The sequence below is a fragment of the Ooceraea biroi genome, chromosome 14, assembly GCF_003672135.1.
Source record: "Ooceraea biroi isolate clonal line C1 chromosome 14, Obir_v5.4, whole genome shotgun sequence".
NCBI lineage: Eukaryota > Metazoa > Arthropoda > Insecta > Hymenoptera > Formicidae > Ooceraea > Ooceraea biroi.
This window is the reverse complement of record NC_039519.1, coordinates 6,763,434-6,784,327: the sequence shown is the minus strand read 5'-3', so window position 1 is coordinate 6,784,327 and position 20,894 is coordinate 6,763,434. Positions and strand designations below refer to the sequence as shown.

The 20,894-nt window shown below is 37.9% G+C and overlaps 1 protein-coding gene across 3 annotated transcripts in view; it reads left to right on the top strand.

The window, feature by feature from the left end:
- LOC105283288 overlaps positions 1-8,700 on the top strand; it is a 43,750-nt gene extending 35,050 nt beyond the window's left edge. For 2 of the 3 annotated variants that reach the window (XM_011345918.3, XM_011345917.3), the window contains exons 3-5: positions 3,891-4,254; positions 5,538-5,905; positions 6,040-8,700. In XM_011345918.3, the coding sequence (XP_011344220.1) occupies positions 3,891-4,254; positions 5,538-5,905; positions 6,040-6,995 (1,688 nt within the window). In that variant the 3' untranslated portion in view covers positions 6,996-8,700. The remainder of the gene's footprint in view (positions 1-3,890; positions 4,255-5,537; positions 5,906-6,039) is intronic. The other variant, XM_011345919.3, reaches the window with a different exon arrangement.
- Positions 8,701-20,894: the final 12,194 nt, after the last annotated feature.

The following is a 20,894-nucleotide window of genomic DNA, read 5'->3' as shown; positions in this document are numbered from 1 at the left end:
CGTCGTTCCAGACCGTCTGTTTTTCCGTTCGCGATAATTCGATTACAGTGTTCGTGCGATTCGATGGATCATCACGGGCTACGGATGATCCGTGCTTCGGAATTGGCTTTCGTCAATCCTCTAACGGTATGCCGCGATTTATCTACAGAGAGCCCTGTTACCTCATAAATAACGGCGTTTCAGTCTGCTATTACCAAAATAATTTTTCGTACGCTTAAAGAACGGTGAAAATAAATTCCGTAAAGTAGACGATGAACTTATAAACTTGTAAATTTGTATTTTCAGAAAATAAAGTAGAAATGAGCTTTCATTTTTCATAAAACGATATAAAAGTCCTAATGAACGAAAGAGCGGTTTTCTCTCTTTTATTCGCAATGTTTTATTTTTAAAAACTATTAACAACTAAAAGGAAGTTTAACAGCGCGTCGATGATTACTGCAACGTTTCACCTGCGACGAGAAGGATCGCTTTTATCGAATCTGCTGCGCGCTTTCTCCGGACACGCTCGGAATAAAATGTTCCAGTGAGCGTATAAGGCTTCCTATACGCAAATTAGACGGGCACACCGGAACCATTGTTGGTTGCGGTTTATTTGCATTCGATTTCATATCCTTTTTTCCAGGCAGTCGGTCACAGTTCGATTGCAGCGCGGATCTCGATTAGCCACGATGCACGCGTGCTTTCTCCCGACATTCCATACAGTCGAAGACGAAAATACCGCATTTTCCGAGGTATTTCGCGATGGATCGAGAATCACGCATGACGACATTTAACGCTAAGCGCGAGAAACCGACTCATTATTTACGTCTTAATATTTACGTCTGGCGTGCGAATGTGAAAACGAAACTCGCGATTATCCTCTCAGCGGGTAGCGCGAATCGCTTGAAGATCTGTATAGACATCGTGGATTTGTGAAATTGTGTGACGAAACCGAAACATGATCTGTAGTGCTCGTTTGGATCATATTTTACTCGGAATAACGGGTTCAATGTCGAATAATATCTTCGATCGATGATCGATCTCTCTCGCGTTGCGTTCAAGTACAATGGCCTCATCGGTTAAAAGTTCGGCTAAAATTAATACTCTTAGCCATCTGCTTCTGATCAAAGTCTTTCTAAGAAAAACATGTGGAATTCAATAAACACTCACGTCATGTTTAGTATCGCGTGATCTTTTTATTCTCATGTTAGTCAGTTTCATTCGAAGTGGTGACATTATCCGTCCTTTAATCGTTGAATATATGATGCTAAATTAGTAATTATTATTTATACTGTTTTATAGTTGCTGTATTATATAGATCTATTACAAAGGTATTAAAAATTGCGTTGATATTTTTCATTTTGATCATTATAAATAATTATTTTATAATTTTGGTATATACAGTATATTTTTATATTCTGTAATTATAATTGTAAAATCTTATTATATTATTTTATAATTATATTAATTGCGAGTACAATCATATTTGTGATAAGTTTCTAATGATGCTTCCAATGTTTCTTGTTTCTGTCTGTATATTGCATAAATATATTTAATTAATTTACACTTTCCGTCTTTCAGCTGCGTTTCTTCAAAAGCATCACTGTCTCTCATTAACGAGTCATCGTACATATAAAAGTAGTCAGTGAAGGATCACATGTGTAACGCACCATTTACATAATGACTGACCTAAGATGCCGTGTAAAATGCAGGAAACTTTTTGTCGTCTCGGAAAGAGTCGCCGCTTTGCCGGCAATCGTGTTACGATTATCGAGCTTGACCGGTATGACGATTCATGATCAAAGATCAAATTCATATTCGCGCGTTCGTAATTATTTTGAATTAATTTACTCCCCGGCGATAAATCAGCTTGCTATATTCGCAATTATGAAAAAAGCTCTGCCGTGTTATGCCACGTTCGTAAAGGTTGCGAAATCTCCCACGAATGTGCAGAAAAATCCTGCAAAACAACTATTCAAAACAACTATCTATCTACTTGGATTGAATTTTAATTTATTATCAACTAGTACAACACAGGCGCGCGCTATGCGCTATGATTTAAAATTCGTTAAAACAATAAATGAAAAAGTTCTAGCCATTAAAATTGTTTTCTTTTCCGAGGAGTTCTGTGCTATTTATATTGTTATTTGGCATATTGCTTAGAGTTCTCGATGATTTAAAATTCGTTAAAACAATAAATGAAAAAGTTCTAGCCATTAAAATTGTTTTCTTTTCCGAGGAGTTCTGTGCTATTTATATTGTTATTTGGCATATTGCTTAGAGTTCTCGATGATTTAAAATTCGTTAAAACAATAAATGAAAAAGTTCTAGCCATTAAAATTGTTTTCTTTTCCGAGGAGTTCTGTGCTATTTATATTGTTATTTGGCATATTGCTTAGAGTTCTCGATGATTTAAAATTCGTTAAAACAATAAATGAAAAAGTTCTAGCCATTAAAATTGTTTTCTTTTCCGAGGAGTTCTGTGCTATTTATATTGTTATTTGGCATATTGCTTAGAGTTCTCGATGATTTAAAATTCGTTAAAACAATAAATGAAAAAGTTCTAGCCATTAAAATTGTTTTCTTTTCCGAGGAGTTCTGTGCTATTTATATTGTTATTTGGCATATTGCCTAGCGTTCTCGATGATTTAAAATTCGTTAAAACAATAAATGAAAAAGTTCTAGCCATTAAAATTGTTTTCTTTTCCGAGGAGTTCTGTGCTATTTATATTGTTATTTGGCATATTGCCTAGCGTTCTCGATGATTTAAAATTCGTTAAAACAATAAATGAAAAAGTTCTAGCCATTAAAATTGTTTTCTTTTCCGAGGAGTTCTGTGCTATTTATATTGTTATTTGGCATATTGCCTAGAGTTCTCGATGATTTAAAATTCGTTAAAACAATAAATGAAAAAGTTCTAGCCATTAAAATTGTTTTCTTTTCCGAGGAGTTCTGTGCTATATATTGTTACTAGTAGATTCTAAACTGAACATAACGCACAACGCGAATCGAAATAACCAATCAGCATCGCGGAAAAGAGGCAACAATGATTGCGATTTGATTTAACACGGCTTTTTTAAGAGTGGATCTGTTAATTGAAGCGCAAACTTAGAATCACCTTGCATTAGATTTATATCGACGAGCAGGTACACCTGCTGCTATCGCTGCACAAATCACTTTCAGATCTCCGCGAAGATTCGCAATTTTTCTTCCGTTGCAAATAGCGGATCACGAGAGACTCCAGCGTGCATCTACCTGTTCCACGTCTCATCTTTTTCTTTTTTTCTTACTCAGCTTGTGCACCTTTCTCCCTCCGTTCTTCTTTCTCTCTCTCTCTATCTCTCTTTCTCTCTTTTTGTCCCTCTCCTCCTATTTCGCCTGCCGACTCTCGACTTGCTTTCGAACTCTAAGTAACTGTACTTGCGTTTCCTGTATCTCTAAATTGGCAACGCGATCCGAGTCGCCGTAGCGGCACACGGCGAATCGAACTGTATCGAAAGTCGGGGATATGCCTCGAAGTACACGAGGGAACGGAGCTATCTATCTCATTCCGCACGTATGTACGTGCCGAGATGCCTCGCGCGTTTGTACTTGCACGCTGAATCGCGGCTAGAATGGCGTAGCAGGTATACCGCAGACACGTCGTTTACAGGTGATCAATCCTAAAGCGACACACTTCGCTAAACCGACATGCCTGTCGCGGTACTGTGTGTTGGAGGAGCGGCATTCCTCAGCGTTCGATTATGCTCGTGCGCCAATAACGCTGGATTGCTAAAACGGAAACGTGGGCTAATCGTTTCAAACTGGGATGGCCGAGATGTAATGGAGTCGAAGGAGTCAAGGACCCTTTGACATTCTGACGCAGCAATTCTGGTCACTTCAAAGAGCTAACGTTAATTGTGCTTTTGCAGGTGAAGGCTGCGTCGACAAGCCCGTGTCCACCCTATGGCGAACTTACGTGAGCAGCTCCAAGCCCGATGTCTGCATGCGGCTGACAGTGACCAACGGTGGTCTAACGGCTACCACGAAGGATCATGGTGTCACCGAGTATTGGGCTCACCGTGTGACGTACTGCACGGCCCCAGCTTCCCACCCGCGGCTCTTCGTCTGGGTGTACAGGCACGAAGGTCGTAGGCTGAGGCCCGAACTGAGGTGCCATGCCGCTCTGTGCAGCAAGGAGTCCACCGCGAGGAGACTCGCCTCGATCTTGAACGCCAGGTTGCAGCAGGCGCTCTTGGAATTTCGCCGTGACAAGGTCTCCAGGCAAAATGCCAGGTGAGAGCGATAAGACGAAATTGAGCCGCTACAAGAAACACGAGAGAGGCAATGAAATTTCATTGCCCGAAATAGAATATTTAATTTTGGATAAAGACAATAAATTGAAAAACTTTTAATTAATATTTGGCGAAATAATTATATTAATATATTTATTTCAGTTATTTAACTAGGAGTTTTTGTATAAATTACGTATAAATTAAAAATTGCTTATAATATTTATAAATATTTGACGAATTAAGAATTATATATTAATTATTATATTAACTTTTGCTTCATTTGTCGGAAACGGGTAAGTAAACAGGTGAAGAAAATGGAGTTTATGATGGTAGTATTAGCGAAAATTAGCGGATATTATGCAAAGTTTACAAGTAATTAGTGGGAATTAGTAACTGTGTTACAGTGGAATTAGTAAAGTATTGTTGGGTATTACCGTGAATTATAGAGTCGCATTGTAAAGATTAATGAAACATGAGATGCGTTTACATTAATGCGTTAATTTAACGATTAATAACTGTTTAAAGAAAGTAATCTTTTTTGTCTAATTTTTATATATCTCTGAGTTTTTGATGTAATTAGGTGCGAACAGAGACCGTGATGGAACACGCGGCACAATTTCTTAAAGGTAGATTTCTTCATGTTTCCGTTAGGCTCTCGTTATTAATGTCGGGCAACGGCGCGCACCATCACGCATTCCTCGCATTTTTGTCGCGCCTCGTTCGTTGTATCGTTGTTACGCCGACCATGCACACAGGTCTTGTCCTCCGATTAATCAGGAGAAAAGAGAAATTTCCGATCTTCACTCTTGGGAGGTGCACGCGCAGTTACGCACGCTCGTACAGCAATATGAAGTCACGATTCCGATCACGATTGTAGATCGAGTGCGCGCGATCGAGTCACGATTCAGAACAAGAAGCGATCGCCGACCGATGTGCATTCGGGTCAGTGCTTCCGAGTCGCAGATCAAACATACTTGAGTACTCCGGCTGGAATCATACTCGTAGAATTAGCTCGCTACTTCCTCTTTACCGCATTGTCATTCAGGAATTTATCTTTTTATCGAGAGAGTTAAAATGACGAGAGAGAATTCTATTAATATAATATTGAAGATAATAATTCAACAAATTTTAATATTTTAATAATTACTTGGTTGACAATATAGTTAATGATGTTTATAAGTTGAAATGATATTTTGTCAAATATATTATAAATAAGAAACAAATATATATTGTTAGCTAATCACAATCACAACTATAATTATATGATATATTTGCGAATTGCAGATTGTCTTTGGCGAATGCGTTGTACGATAATCCATCGTTGCCACGAAGGAAGTTGCTTCTGAGCACCGGTGGCCAGAATTATCGACCGCCATTGGAGAGATCGAAAAGCGCACCGAAACTATCGGCGATTGAGGAGGACACAGTGGCCGAAGAGATGGAGCAGCAGAGGCTGTTGGAGGAGTTGCGTTCCCTCGAGAACGTGGCACGTAGCTGGGAGGACCAAGATGGCTGGAGGATAGCTAGGCTGCTGGACGCTCTCAATCGTGAATCCTCCGATGAGAACGGTAGCATCTCGAGCGGTTGCGATACCGCCAGTACGGCGACGAGCGAAGAGAGGGCTGCCTGCCCGGAAGAGCATCTCGCGCAAAGTTAGTATTGCTCGCAGACTTTGCTATGATATATGTACTAAGATTTCTTCAGAGGGGGCGCCTATGTAATACACGATGTATGCATCATACTGTCATTATTTTGAAACTCGCTTACCTTCAAAATATTTTTTCAGATCAAAACGATCAGCGAGGATCGATCAAGAGAGTTGTCTTCTCGGACGATAGAATTGGCAGAGGGCCAGGAGCACGCAGAAACTCGGAAGGCTCGCCACATTTCATGACATGTGCCGGCAGTCCCCGTTTTAATCCTATAATAGATTCTAGAAAGATGTTTCCCCTGCGGAGTGAAGAGGAGGAATCGATGGAGGAGGAGGAGGAGGATATAGAATTTCGTTACACGGCTTCGAACGGTCGAATGTTCGACTTCGAGGACGTCGAGGACCTCGACGACGTGGTGGATTATCGACCGAGGGGCGAGATGCTGAATAGGATTGATGATCCGCAAAACAGGGAGAGACGAGCGAACGAAAAATATCCCAGCAGGATAAGCCACGAGTTCCTGCAAAATGAGGAAACTTCATTTCTAACTCTGGACTCCCTCGACGAGGAGGCGGACAGTGACGAAAGCGGTTACGTGGAAGCGCCACCAAAGTCTTTACTAGGTCAAGACGACAGGAAGGAGGAGGAAGAGAACGAGCACTCGCGATTGGAGCCATTCAAGGATGAGTCGGAGTCGGTGACGCGTAGGAATGGGAAAATCGACGGGAATGAGAGTCAGAGGACGAATCACGAGGATACGAAAATGGAGGAACAACAGCAGATAAAGTCGCCGAAAGTCGAGAAGAAGGATTCTCTGCTGGTAGTTGACGGTAATCAAAGAATCAAGGACAGGGAGAGGGAGAGGGCAGATTTCAAGTATCCGATCTCGGAAACTATCAAGAAATTGGCTAGCGCGTCGCTAAGGGGCTCGAAATCTCTCGAGATGACAAATAACAGTTGCTTGAAAGTCCTGAATAACTTCAAAACGTCCAAATCATTCGACAGCGTGAAGAAGGACGAGATTACGGTGGACTCGCCGAGCCTCCATCAAAGGAAACAATTGTTGGCGCAACGCGGTGTTATGGTTTGAGAAGTCTTACAAATCGGGCGCTTGTTTGCCGTTCTGTATTACAGATTACACAGAAATCGATAAGTGAAAATATTTATCCATCAATGAGTTTCCATGAACATTTCTAAAGATACTTATATTTTATGAAAACGTTGATTCTATAGAATTAATATTTAAGTGCCTGATTGACGTTCTTAAGAAATTTATCAAATTGTATCAATTTATCAATTTCTTCGACGGAAATGGAATTTGATTATAAACGTTATGTTGTTATCGCGAAGTTATTTTCCTTACTTCTCGTAGTACATTCGTAATATGTAAAACTAAAACATATCATCATCGAATTAGAAGCTTAGTCAGAAATTAGATTATTCATACACATGATAGTTCAAAGATGTGATTGAAGTTACTGATAATTATTACTAGTTATTTATAAAATAAATTGGCTATGTCATATCATATATTATTCAATAATGATACTAAAGATATATTTTTTTTGTTATTATAGTGCGTAGTATTGTAGTACGAAGAATATACTACGAGTGGAAAGGAAAATGTACTTGTACACGAAGATATAAAAATATTGGGATTTTTATTAAATTTTTTATAATTGCGTGCACTGTTATTTCTTCGTAAACGTAAGAATTTGTTTGATGGAATCAATTTCTCATGATACGTACAATGGGTAGAATTGAAATTCTTGAAACTGGATATTCAAAGTCGCAAAGATAGTTGTCTCGTCTATGCGCAAACTCGACAATTTAGTAAGATGAATTTTCGTGTTGCATTTGATGTTCCCATAAAACAGATTCGAATGTAAATATCTGTGTTCGAAGATCAATCGAAGGGAATGCTGATTGAACTGTTCTAGTTTGTTCGTCGCGAGGTCTCGAGTCAGGTCGATCGCGCATTTAGAACGGTGCCAATATTCGGTAAGCAGATGACACGATAAATTGGCAATCCTCGAAGTTGAACTTTAATTATTAATGTGGAATAGAAAATATTATAAGATTAGCGTAATTAAAAGGCAGTACAATTAATGACGATTAAGTGATTGTGCTTGTATATATGTTCTTTTTGCGAAGTGAAAATATCGATATTTCATTGTTACTCGTAATAACAGGAACGAAAAGGACTAAAGTTGTAGCGTGAAGTATGATTCTTGGGTTGTTACCGCGTTTGCGGGGCATCTTGAGGCAAAGTGTCCTAAGAATGATCGAGAATATTTTACGATACGAATACCATACGATACGTCATAAAGAACGTTCACGAGCGATCTAGTTCGATCGATTCAGATCTACCATTTTATAATACGACATTAAATTTATTTAAACGTAAATGTGCATCGTGTTGATGCCATTCAGCATTCTGTCGCGATTAACGCGATTGAATCAGAAACACATATAATTCTTTTTCTTTATTATCATGCTGATTATTACTGATTGTCATGCGTTATTTCGTCAATTTTTTTGCAAGTTGCTATGACAGAAACTGAGCATTCCATTAGTTAATTTTCGTGAATGATGCATCATTCGTGATGAATATTATCTGTGTATGCACGTGTTAATGGTGAAGCATCGAAAGACAGATTCCAAATTCATTACAAAGAACTTTATCGTCAATTTGCGATTCACTCGATATCAGATGCGGTCGGGGAAGTTTCTCTTGTGACGATCGTTGTACGAAAGAGATGGTACCAATAAAATAGAGAAAAATTTGAAAGGTCGGAGACCGTTCTGAAACCCCCTCGCTCCTGACCCATGAACTTTGAATCCCCAATCGCACGAGCATTACAGAATTGCATTTGAAGCGGCATCGTGATCGAGACGAGTCGGTCGATAATTACGGATAGCGTGCACTGGCGGCAGAAACGCAAATTGCTGATTTTTAAGGTCTCCTTTAGAGACAGGAGTCTCCTCTGTGAATCCAGGTCGAGCGATCGAACAAGAACGCATGGTCGACGACCCTGATCGATTTTTCTTCAGCATGTACTGTTCACGTTATTCTGCAAAAGAACAAATTGTTAATAATATTGTGCATGATTTGTGTATAAATATTTTCTCTTTTTATGTAACTATAAATTCTCGAGGAAAACTTTTGTGTGCTGTTGCGGTACAAATTTAGTAAAACTTTGTAGTTATACGTGTATAATTGAGTTGCACTGATTTGTACAAGATAGATCGTAAAACATTATGTTCAACTGGATATAGGCCTTATTGAATTTCTGCTAAGATAAAATCAACTTCAGGCTAGTTAAGGAATTTGTACCTCGAAGGAAATGAGCACGTGTTTGGCATGCCTTGTACATGTAGAGATAATGAAATTAGAGATAAGAGAACTTTCTTTTACGAGTAATCCAACTTTTTCCTACATAGATTGTCTAGTATGAAGTAATTGCAAAAGATGGCGCTAGTTATATTTTCAATATGCACATATAAGCAAGATAATTAAAAAATGAAAGCTAAAGAAGCTAATTAAGACAATAACGTAGCTAAGATTTGTATCTTAATTTAACGAATTAATTAGCGTTAAAGCAAACGTACATATATTGGATTATAATAAAAGTTCGTAGCGTTACTTTAATAAAATTCCAAGATTAAATTAATATGTATATATACATACATATTTATTCAACTACATATGCGCCATCTTGTTCTACTAACATTTGCCATCTTTGTGGTAACTTCATGAGTTCATTTTTCTAGAATTCGTCATTTTGGTTACAATCCAATATAATATCAAGCATAGTTTATATATATTCTCAATATTATGCACACTATATTTTTAAAAGTAACATTAAAAATTGATTCAAAGTAATTAAAAAAAGAATTATATTTACAATATAGTTCTAAAAAGTTTAAGTCCGATAGTTCGAAGCTAAATCTTCAATTAAACTATATAGTTCGGACTTAAACTTTTTAGAACTATATTGTAAATATAATTCTTTTTTTAATTACTTTGAATAAATTTTTAATGTTACTTTTAAAAATATAGTGTGCATAATATTCGAAGCTAAATCTTCAATTAAACTATATAAGTTTAATTGAAGATTTAGCTTCGAACTATCGGACTTAACTCTCTGAGTGCAGCATAACTAGACAAAAACAATTCAGTAAAGAGAAATGACTCTCACAGTTTCGAACAACAGTGTCATATTATTATTTGTTTTGCATTCTACAAAGAAAAAAGGTAAGAAGGAAAAAAAGAAAAGCTGTCAATTATCCAGTTGAAACGTGTAAAATGAGCAATGGGAATCCGCGCTCTGCCGGCGGCGTCTGCCGCGAGACGGACCTCGCGCGGAGTCAAGATCAAGATCAAGGTGCCAGCCGCGGTGAGCCTGGTCGCTGGACCCAGACCGGACTCCACCATGAGTACGATAACGCTGCACGTTGGTACATGCTGCTGCTGCACGATATCCTCGCACGTCACCACCGCGCATCGGTGTGACCCACTAAGTGCACGCACACGTGCACACAATCGTGTATTTACGTACGCACCGTCGCCGTAAGCGTACTACGAAGAGGAAAGAGCAAGAGCAAGACTCGGGGGACCGTGGCTTCTTCACCTCGCCCGTGGGGCTTCGCATCAGGGGGGACCATTTCGTCAAGATAAACTGTGTAAAAAATATTATACTCTCGTGAAGATCGCTCACGTGATGCTTGATATGAATAAAATTACGCGAGAGCGGACGTGGATCCCGTAAAAAGTTATAAAAAATCGTAAAGAGAATATGACGAAAGAGGGCAAATTTTGAGAGCAGTAGTTTGAATAAATAAGGTTAAATAAAAATAAAATAAGTAAAATTATTTTGGGTTGATAGTTTTGTTTGTGATATTAGATTACATTGAAATTGCCATATCGCTATCGTAACTGCCAAACAGGAAGCGATCCACTGATAAAATTGTGATAATAAATGTAGAAAAATGTATACGAGTATCGAATCAAAATTCACAATTTTCTTTTTCCATAATTGATTAGAAATATATTTTTATTCTGTATTCCACATCGCCGTGCATCAATCTGAAAATATGCAGCAAAATTAATTTAATATTCTTAATGCCAAATTTAAGATAAACAATATCAGATGTCCAAATAATTTATTCAAATATGCACGTGTGAAAATTCCTTCGCTTTTATGACAAATCTTGGAAAGTGGAGAGTCTGAGTTTTATTGCGACACATCTCATAAATAATACAGTGGAGCCAAAAATTGACACGGTCAACTTTACGTCAGTTATATATTTATACTTATCGTGCAAAATCACATCCTTTTGCTCCAAAACTAGACGAAGCGTAAGCAGCTGTTTAACATCATTCCTGGATAAATATATTCTAAAGAAATATCTTTTGAAAAAATTACAGACTGACATTCCGCATATAAAAGAAACTTTTCTAAACAATTTATCAGTATCAGCAATCTGCAAACCATATATAGCTTTCACGCAAAGAAAAACAATTATATCTCGAAAATATCTATCTTCAAAGAATCTCGCGTGCATGAAGTATGAGCGATTACCACGCTGCTCTACTTTTTCTTTCACTTTAATCGACGATTTATCCTGTGATGGTTGATAGATACACGCTCACAATATAAATCGCGTTATTCGGCAGCTACAAAATCACCATCTGTCCCATCAATTTTCGACCTGAAAAAACGGAATCGTGATTTAATGGAGATTCCTTGTAATTGGTCTCGCAATGGCCTCATCATACATTGGCAAAGTTCTTCTGGTTCAATTCAATATGATCGTCGACTTAAAACTGACACACCGGCCAAACGAGATATCTGAAATCCTTCATCTCTTTCAGGTACAAACACGATCCCATCAGATAGTACGAATTTGGGGCCATCTCGCACGCGGGTCCGGCGCGCGGCGGGTGCTATCAGGTAGAGGAGGTGCACGTGGGCCTCCATGGAGCGCACCTCGCTGGGGCCTGCCACCCATACGTGCGCGCGGGCTGTGAGTAGTGTTAACGGCCTTGCTTTATGTGGGTCATGAAACAAGGTCCTACCAGCACGAGGAGCCCGGGAGAACAACACGCTCAGCTTATGCTGGTAAAGACGAGTCGATTCACACACGCATACGACACACATGCACACACGTACGTGCAAACGAGTCGTTCTCCGAGTCGGCAACTTGCGTTAGTACGCTGACATCAAACACAGTGCTTTCTACCGAGTTGTCGGCGATATGGTGCACCTTTCCTCCGTAGCCCCGTACGTCGAAGCTCGGCTGTTTATCCTACCTGCGTAGATTCGAGATAAAGAGAGAGAAAGAGGGAGAGAGGGAGGGGAAAGGGAAGATATTTTTACAGGTGGTTCCCGACATACGCGGAAATTTTCGCCGCAGAATTCCGCCGTAATGCATCGCCATACTTGTCGACGAGCAGCATTTCATACGTTATATAATGCGATTTTACATTCCTACATTTTACATTCTTCTTTTTATTTATTATTTTAACACGATAAAATGGCCTCTGTGAATAGCTCCATTCTTCACTCCTCCGGGATTATGTTATAGCAGAGAAGAATATGTCATATTTCGTAGCAAACTGTTATTTAGGAAATCGGTCTTCGTACAACTTTTTATTTTTGTCGCGAGGGATAATTTGCTGCAGCGATTAATAATGATAAATTCCCTCGCGTTCGTCTTCGGGGTCTCGACGGGGCCAGAGGAGACTCGAACGCGGCTAATGGGCCGAGCTCGCGATTCGCGACTCGCTTAACGATCAAGTTCGATTTCTCTTAGCATCACAGCGACCGTGGCCAGGCGCGAGTGAAATCTCATGGGATTCTGTCAAAAATTATTTCCGTCCAAAACCGATGGGCTAGAATGACATTCGGTGTGTACGTATCTCGCATCAATTACCATAGCTAAAAAAGCAGAGAAATTAAACACGGACGCAGCTTTCTATTAATCGGCGGTGACGCAAAACTCATTTCGTATAGCATCCAACGTATTCGCTTGTTTCGAGATTTGAGAAACAGGACCAGCGATACACATGATGGATATTTTTTACCCGACGAGAGTTCGTTAGAGTAAAAGAGATATACGGAAACGATGAATAGCAACGAGTAGTGCATTTTTACATTTTGAAGACAGCGTAGTCCTCTTAATCGCGTTCCCTATACGCTGGACGATAAGACTGATGGACGAGCCGAGAAATTTTATACCTCTATCGCGGCGAATCGCTATCATGAATCGCGCCATCAATCATTTCGAATTGTAATAATTCTCATAAATCATCAAATCGTCGTACTATGTGGAAGTAATCGTAAGCGCAGCGACATCGTCTCCGCCACTATCGCATGATGGCATGCTAATCAAATTTGTTTCTCATGGTTCTATTACGTTAAAGAGGTAAACGGATTTACCGTGCAATTAATCTTTAATCGAAATTTTATATGAAATATTTTTATTTATCTGATATGCTCATTTAATTGTGCCTTATTTTGTCTTAATTTGCCTTTAATTTTCCTCCATTACGTTTTAATGAAATTTGAGATACACTTCTTCTACTTGTTTCACAAGTTTTTTTATTAGTATTTTTTAGATAATCGAATCTGAATTTCATAGACATTTGCAAAAACAGATAGGAGTTTATATCAATAATAAATTTCCGGATTTTATTATCATTGCTAATTTTTAAATTGCAAATTTGCCATTCAATAGTGATTGATTCAAGGCGACATACTTCTTGTCTTCTATATCAATGCACATCGCGTCTTATAAGAAATCCAACTAGAAGGGAGCGTACAATGGCAATTAGGAATTCCTATTTAAATGGAGCATCAGATAAAAGCAAGTACAGCTAGATATAGAAGTTCCACATGCGATGAATTCTTAACTGTACCTCTCTCTTTCTCTGTCTCTTCTTTCTCTTTAGCATTATTGTCAAAATTATAGTTGTATTGCAGACAACACTGAATCCAAAAAGCTTGTTTTCATGAATTATTTCCGTTTTCTTGCATTATCCTTTTCACTCGTGCTGTGTAAAAATCATTAATATTGAGAGTAGCAACTTGTTAATTGGAAGCTGAGATGTACTAAGACGAACGTATCGAGGTCTATTTGTTTCTAGGCGATGTTGCGTCGGTGGTGCGTATCTTCTGAAATAATCTCAGCACGGAGTTGCGTCGTGAGGACCGAAGAGCGAGCGATATGCCAGAACGACGATGGGAACTTTACCACGGGAATGAAGATTCCCATTAGCCACAGTCACAGATGTGTATGATGCGAGAGCCGCGACATATATGCGCGTATACCTACGTGGCGTGTGTATTTGTATGGTGCTGCTGCTCACCTGCCAACCATACCCACCGACGTCCATTGAGAAGGAGCTCGAGATGTAACTGTGTGAACTGTACCACTCACATGATCCGAATCGCCTTTAATTATTCGTCCATTTGCGAAATTCTCTCTCCATCTCCCCTCCCGCCGCACATTATCTCGTCTCATCCCTGTACGCAATGCGTGCAGCGGTGAGATGTGTGTGCACATTCGATGGTAATGAGAGATGAGCGAAAGGGGAAGAGATACGAGGGAGATCTTGCCTTCTCCCAAATTAAAAACAAGTTTCGGTGTGATGCACAGTGTTTATTTTTGCAATTTATTGTTCTTACATTTACATGTCCAACAACATTTATTCGCCATCTGAATCTTGTATTCTCATTACCAAACAGTTTGAGCTATTGGGATATTGCTGGAGCAGCAACTCGAATATGTTGATTTTACACAAGCGATATTATCTTTTACATGCATATTAATTTTCACGCATATGTGAATAGAATTTTGTGTCGCCAGACTTTCCTCATACTCTCGAAAGCGTGTCGAATTTGAAACGAGCGATTCGACAGCATTTCGATTTCTCAACGGGAATCCAAAAATTTCTGTCGTCCTATCGTGATATCACACGAAATCACGTGACACGAATTGAGAAATTGTTCAATGATCGTTTGTGCGCGAACAACTAATTCCACGATTACGATGATTTTTATAGTAAACTTGGCAGTTGCAATCAAATTTGCGCACGTAATCAAAAGTATGTCGATTTTCATCTTGTCCTAGTTTAAACATAATCGCTAAGATGCGCACGTGTAATACAGGAAACGGCATAAGAATTAGGTGGATTGTACAATTCCAGATAATTTATCAAGAAAGTAGTATATATATTCATTCATTGAATACATGAATTATTATTAACTGAAACATGAATTTTAAACACAGCACGTATGACAAATATGATATGGCTAGCAGTTTTAATAAAAAAATGATTATATTTACAAATTTGAAAAACATCGATTGTTATGAATATATAGAATTCTTTTATATAACATCTATATATTATTTTTTATATATAGTTGAATATATAGATATAGAATTTGTATATTCTAGCAATGGAACTAATTCTTAACTTATCTTAATTTTTGTCTCTTTGTCCAAGGTATATTTAATCGCGCGCCTACTCGTCGCAGCTGAGATCGCGTGTCCTAGATCAAACGGAAGCATCTACTTATTCAAACTGATACCGTAATGGGATGCAAGGCGAGAAAGATACATTACGTCGCTTTCCCATTTATTTAGAAAAAGAGCAGTCAGAAAAAATGTACATACGCGCTTGATATAAAAGACTAATCGTTATATGTGCAATATTGCGAACGTGAAAAAAGACCAGCCTGACGCCGGCACATTAGCGCATCTAACCGGATTTTACGTAAGTAATCGCAAAAGTGACTTTCACAGCTTTTTACCGTTAATCTTAAATCTTGTTGCCTTTCTCGTAAAAATAATTCTAAGCATATGGTATTCGAAAATCCTTATTGCCTTTGGCTGATGAATTCAGCCAACGAGTTCCGGCAGCTTCGACCAAGTTGTTCCGCTAATTGTTTACGATCAATGATAAGAATGATTTCTTGGATCGATCGCGGCGCGATGTATCGAGCCGAACGTATCCAGCAATCCTATGCATGCAGCAGCATCGTCAGGTCTATCGCACGAATTTTCTTGTCGAGGCAGGCCGTATATACGCGGGGTATGTACAACTAACGACGCGCGATCGGAACCGTAGGATAGACCCACTCTTCAGGATCCTGAAGCGAGGCGAGTTGCAAAGTGTGTCGTGTAAGTGGAACATCGCTGCCTGGTACCGACGACGAAGTGTACCAAAGTAGTATAACGTGGCCCTCCTCCATCGTCGTTCCTCTTTGCCCTTCTCCCTCCTTTTCGTTCACCACCACCACCACCTCCTCTTCCTCCTCCTCTGTGGAGAACGACACTCTCCGGCACACCTCCTTTGCGTACACGGTGAAAGACTTTCTTTAAGGAGGCTCCACAGCAAGGAACTACACGCCGTCTGCTGCCTACCGTACTGTACACACTTGAAGAGAGAATTGTCCATTGTCTCCTTGACGGGCATAATTGACGCCGATCCTCCACATCGCATCCGGTTGCGTCTTCCAGATACACCGGCGATACACGCAGATGCGATAAAACGATGCATGCGACGATACACGCGCTGATTCGAACACGTCCCCGTGTATTCTCCTTTTCATCCGAAAACTTGCGGATGCGGCTCTCTGTCGGTTGAGGATGAGAGAAAAGTATGACAGGCGTGAAACGAGATCGCAGGCATTTCGTACGAGCAGCTACGAAGAAGGGATGCAAACAGAGATCTTTGAGCAGTGGAGATACTTTGTGCTTATCTCTGTATGCAACATGTTTTATTATCTCATGAGAGTAGCTAGAATAATACGTGAAATGTAATAATGTTAAAAAGTATACACGAGAATAATAATATATGCAAGAAATATCTAGCTGCGAAGTAGGTAATTGCTAGTAAATAATAGTCGTTAACCAAATGGTCGAAACTCGGGATACTTACCATCTCGTATCACGCGTGTTTCAAGAAGCATTTCGCTAATTGCTTCCAGCATGTTAGACTCCCTGTGCATTTCGCGTGTATTCAGGATACTAAACTAACAGATGGTTGCTGGTGTACGTACGACGGGGTATATTTCACTTCGTAACACCTCGCGAATAAATTACACAATCATCGCAACTAATGGAGAGCATTAATTGAATGTATTCAATGTAGCGTACATGATGGCATTCGATGTAAGCCCGATATTCATTGAACCAACTTTAACAAATAAGACTCGCTCTCCTTCTTTTTCTAAAGAGTATCGACGAGCAACGATTAGATATTATTATTCCGCGAAATGAATTAATCTTTCGCAACGCGAAACAAATTAGGCTTTCAAAGCCTTTTACGTATTCACGATATTGAAAGGGACGGAGAGGAACAGACACCGAAGATGTGGAAGCCCTGCCAGTGGACCCCAAAAATTTAGGTCACTGGTTCGACCGGGTACGTGGATCGTCATGGGAACCTCGGCACCACCGATCCCTTCTCTCCGACCATGGTTTAGCCTTTAACTGTCCGAGTCAGCGACGTCGGTCCATCTTATTTCAGGTTCGCCTTTGTCTTTTCTTTCCATCTTAATCAACTGTAATCACAAAAATTCGTAAGACGATACTTTTATATAGCTTTTTTTACAAACACCATAGTCGTGTATTTTGCGAATTGAAATTTATTGTCACTAACGTTAAGACGACTCACATAATTACTTACCGTAAATCTCTTTATCGCAGCATGTTCCTTTAGTTTTGCATCTCTTTTACAGCATACTTCCTCCAATTGTTGCGTTTACAGTTTTTTTTACATTATATGATTTAATTATCGCATTTATCTGGATTAATCAAGAGTACAGTTAGGCACAGTGGCCACGATTCTGTTTACTATTCACGTGTGCGATCACGAGCGCTTCCTGTGCTTCATTGTTGGATAAGAATAAAGGATCCGTCTTTTTCTCTCTCCCTTTCTCCTTATTTTGTCCGTGCTTCTCGACATCTTCTTCTTTATATCTGAATCTGCATATCTCCTTGTCCTACAACGAGGAGACAGCATCACAGAGACAGTATAACCACCGAGAGAGCGTAACCCCGTTATATCATTATATTCAACAATAATCTGCGGTCCAAATACCTTCAACGCAAACTGTTCCAGATCCTTTTTCAATACTGTCCTTTGTTATAGTCTGTCTGGCCATTTTGCCTGACCTCTGCTTGAAATTATAACTGACATCCAAAGACGATCATTGAGGATAAGCGACTTTCCGAGTTACTAATTGCTAGCAAATTTTATGATGATTAATTATATACAAGGCGTAATTTAAAATCAGACATTATTGACACATACTGATACATAAATTTATCTTGAATTTAAATATATCGTACATTTCATGCAGGAAAACAAGGTTCTTAATAAAATCAAATTGTCGCAAAATTTCGTGGAAAATACTTGACGTCAACTGTTCAAGATTGAGATTGAATCTCCGCGTGCATCCTGCATTGCATTCGACATGGCTCGCATTTCGTTGTCATCTCTCGCAGAACCGTTATCACGTTCCTGTATTATTTTCAAGCATTTATCTTTTCAATTTCACCATTGAAATATTTATTTTACGTATTTATTTACTACTTATTTAGTTAGAATGGCTTTAGATATTTATTTACTTAGAATCTATATACATCTTCTTCTCGCGATAAAATTGTTTAGCCCAAAGTTTTATACGATGTACGCGAGGATCTTCATGCTTCTTTCACTTTATCTTACTTGAAATGTGTAGTTAAAAAGGCTTTTAAAAGATTCGAGGAGGTACGTATTATATATCATTGGTCATCGATTTCCACAATATAAAACTAAATCTCGAACACTAAACATACATGTGCTTTATAATTTTCACAACATTCCAATATCTATATGTTTATCTATTGACGATTACGCATGCAAATTAACATATTTACAGTTATAGTTGTAATATTTTAGTTTCTAATTTTCTTTAGAAGTCTTTAATTTTTTTTAATTGACTTTAAAGTAAGAAATGTTGGAAAAATGAAGCGCGAAGAATGGTTTGGATAAAAGGGCATCGGTACAAGAAATATAATTGTTTTACGGTAACAATTTAATGAAACATCATAAATTTTTATAAATAATGCACATATACAATGCACATGACTTTATACAAGTTACAATTCGCAGTCACCAACTACCGCAGCAGACGTAGCAGCGACGAGAATTCGAAGATCGAGCAATGAACAAACAAAATTACATGAACACAACAGCAAATATTTGCAAGCACAATATTTGCAAGAACTCAATGATTATGTGGATAGTCAATATTTTCGATAATTAAACACTACCGTCGATCTATCGAAAGCTCGCATCCACAGCAACGATCCCAACGAAGGCAGATATACATCTTTCATCGATTTAGTATCTTTACAAAACAGAAAAGATTCGTACATGAATATTTCCATCGCAGGATCGAGAGGAGTGTGCAGTAGTCGAATAATACGTCATACAATATTTTACATACAGTGCAAGATCATAAATTAAGAGAGAGGAAGAACAAGATCAATTACATAGAGCTTAAATAAGAAGAGAACGGAGGAAAAGACAGCTATTTTACAAGATGCGCGATGTGAAAGGCATCGGAAGAATCTCGAAAAATTACATGAAAGCTCAAGAGAAATGTCGAAGGACATTAAAGAGCATGATATAAAAGCGCAATAAATAACAGGAGTGAGCTAGAGGCTACTTGCTAACATTATTTATAAAAGAATTAAGGTACGTATTGAACACGATCAACACGTGCTCGATCGCGCCTTGGTAATAACTTCATTAATTATTAATTCCTATCCTATGATGCTCATTGATGCTTCGAATCATAAATAAAGGAAACCAGTGAAACGAACGATATAATTCAATTTTAGGTTTCGATACGATTGTACATCAATATTATCATGATATATAAAAGTTTGTTGTAGAATTATATAGAAATAATTTGATGTAGAGTAATTTGATGTAAAGTAATTTGATGTAGAATGATATAGAAATATCTATTTAAATATAATTATTACCGTAAAATCACATATTTTCATGCAACATTAATAAGTTGTATTTGTCACGCAATAAAATTTTTTTGTCTTCATTTCTTTCAATAAAATGATTCAAGAAACAATTAATATTATTTGGAAAATATTAACTCTCGCAGTAACAATTTTGGCAACATACTAGGATGCCTGAGCACGGACCCGTAGTATTTTCATTTGTACAAGTATTTCAAACTAAATAATGAAAGATTAGTTACTACGACTCTATTCCGAGATATCTAAAACATTTTAGCCGACATCCTAATGTCCATTTGGAATCCGATGAGAAAAACTTCCAAAATGTTTCTAATTGTTTCTGGTAATGACGTGTATAATTTATATTGGTCAAACAAACAGATGTATTGATTAAAATATATTAAAACATATATAATTATAATATTAAGAAATAATCACTTTTGTATTTTTGCACGTTTTTTTTCGAAAAATTGCAAACGATAGATTGACAGATCATATAGCTGGGCGAGATGTAACAACGTCTCTTAATATGTACACGTATACATCATCTATAAAATTGCATATCGTAAGCATTGTTCATCAACCATCTAAAGTAAATTCGAGAGAGAGTATTATTTCTTTTACATATACAATTAAAGTGTATTCTATTTTTTCACAAAAATCATTATTAAGATACACATTTTAACACACACAAATTAAGTTTATAGAAAATAATTTCATTTTTATAATACACTAAAGGTAACTGGATTTTAACATATTGCTTAGTATGTTAAAAAGTTTTTATCAAAATTAAATTTATTAAATTTTTTGCTATTTTTTTTACTTAAAATTTCATTGTTCTTATTCATATTATTTCATTGGTTATATACTTTTTATATTACTAATTATTGTTTTTTTATTCAATTTAATTAAAATTGATATTAATAGATACACTGATATATAAAAATTG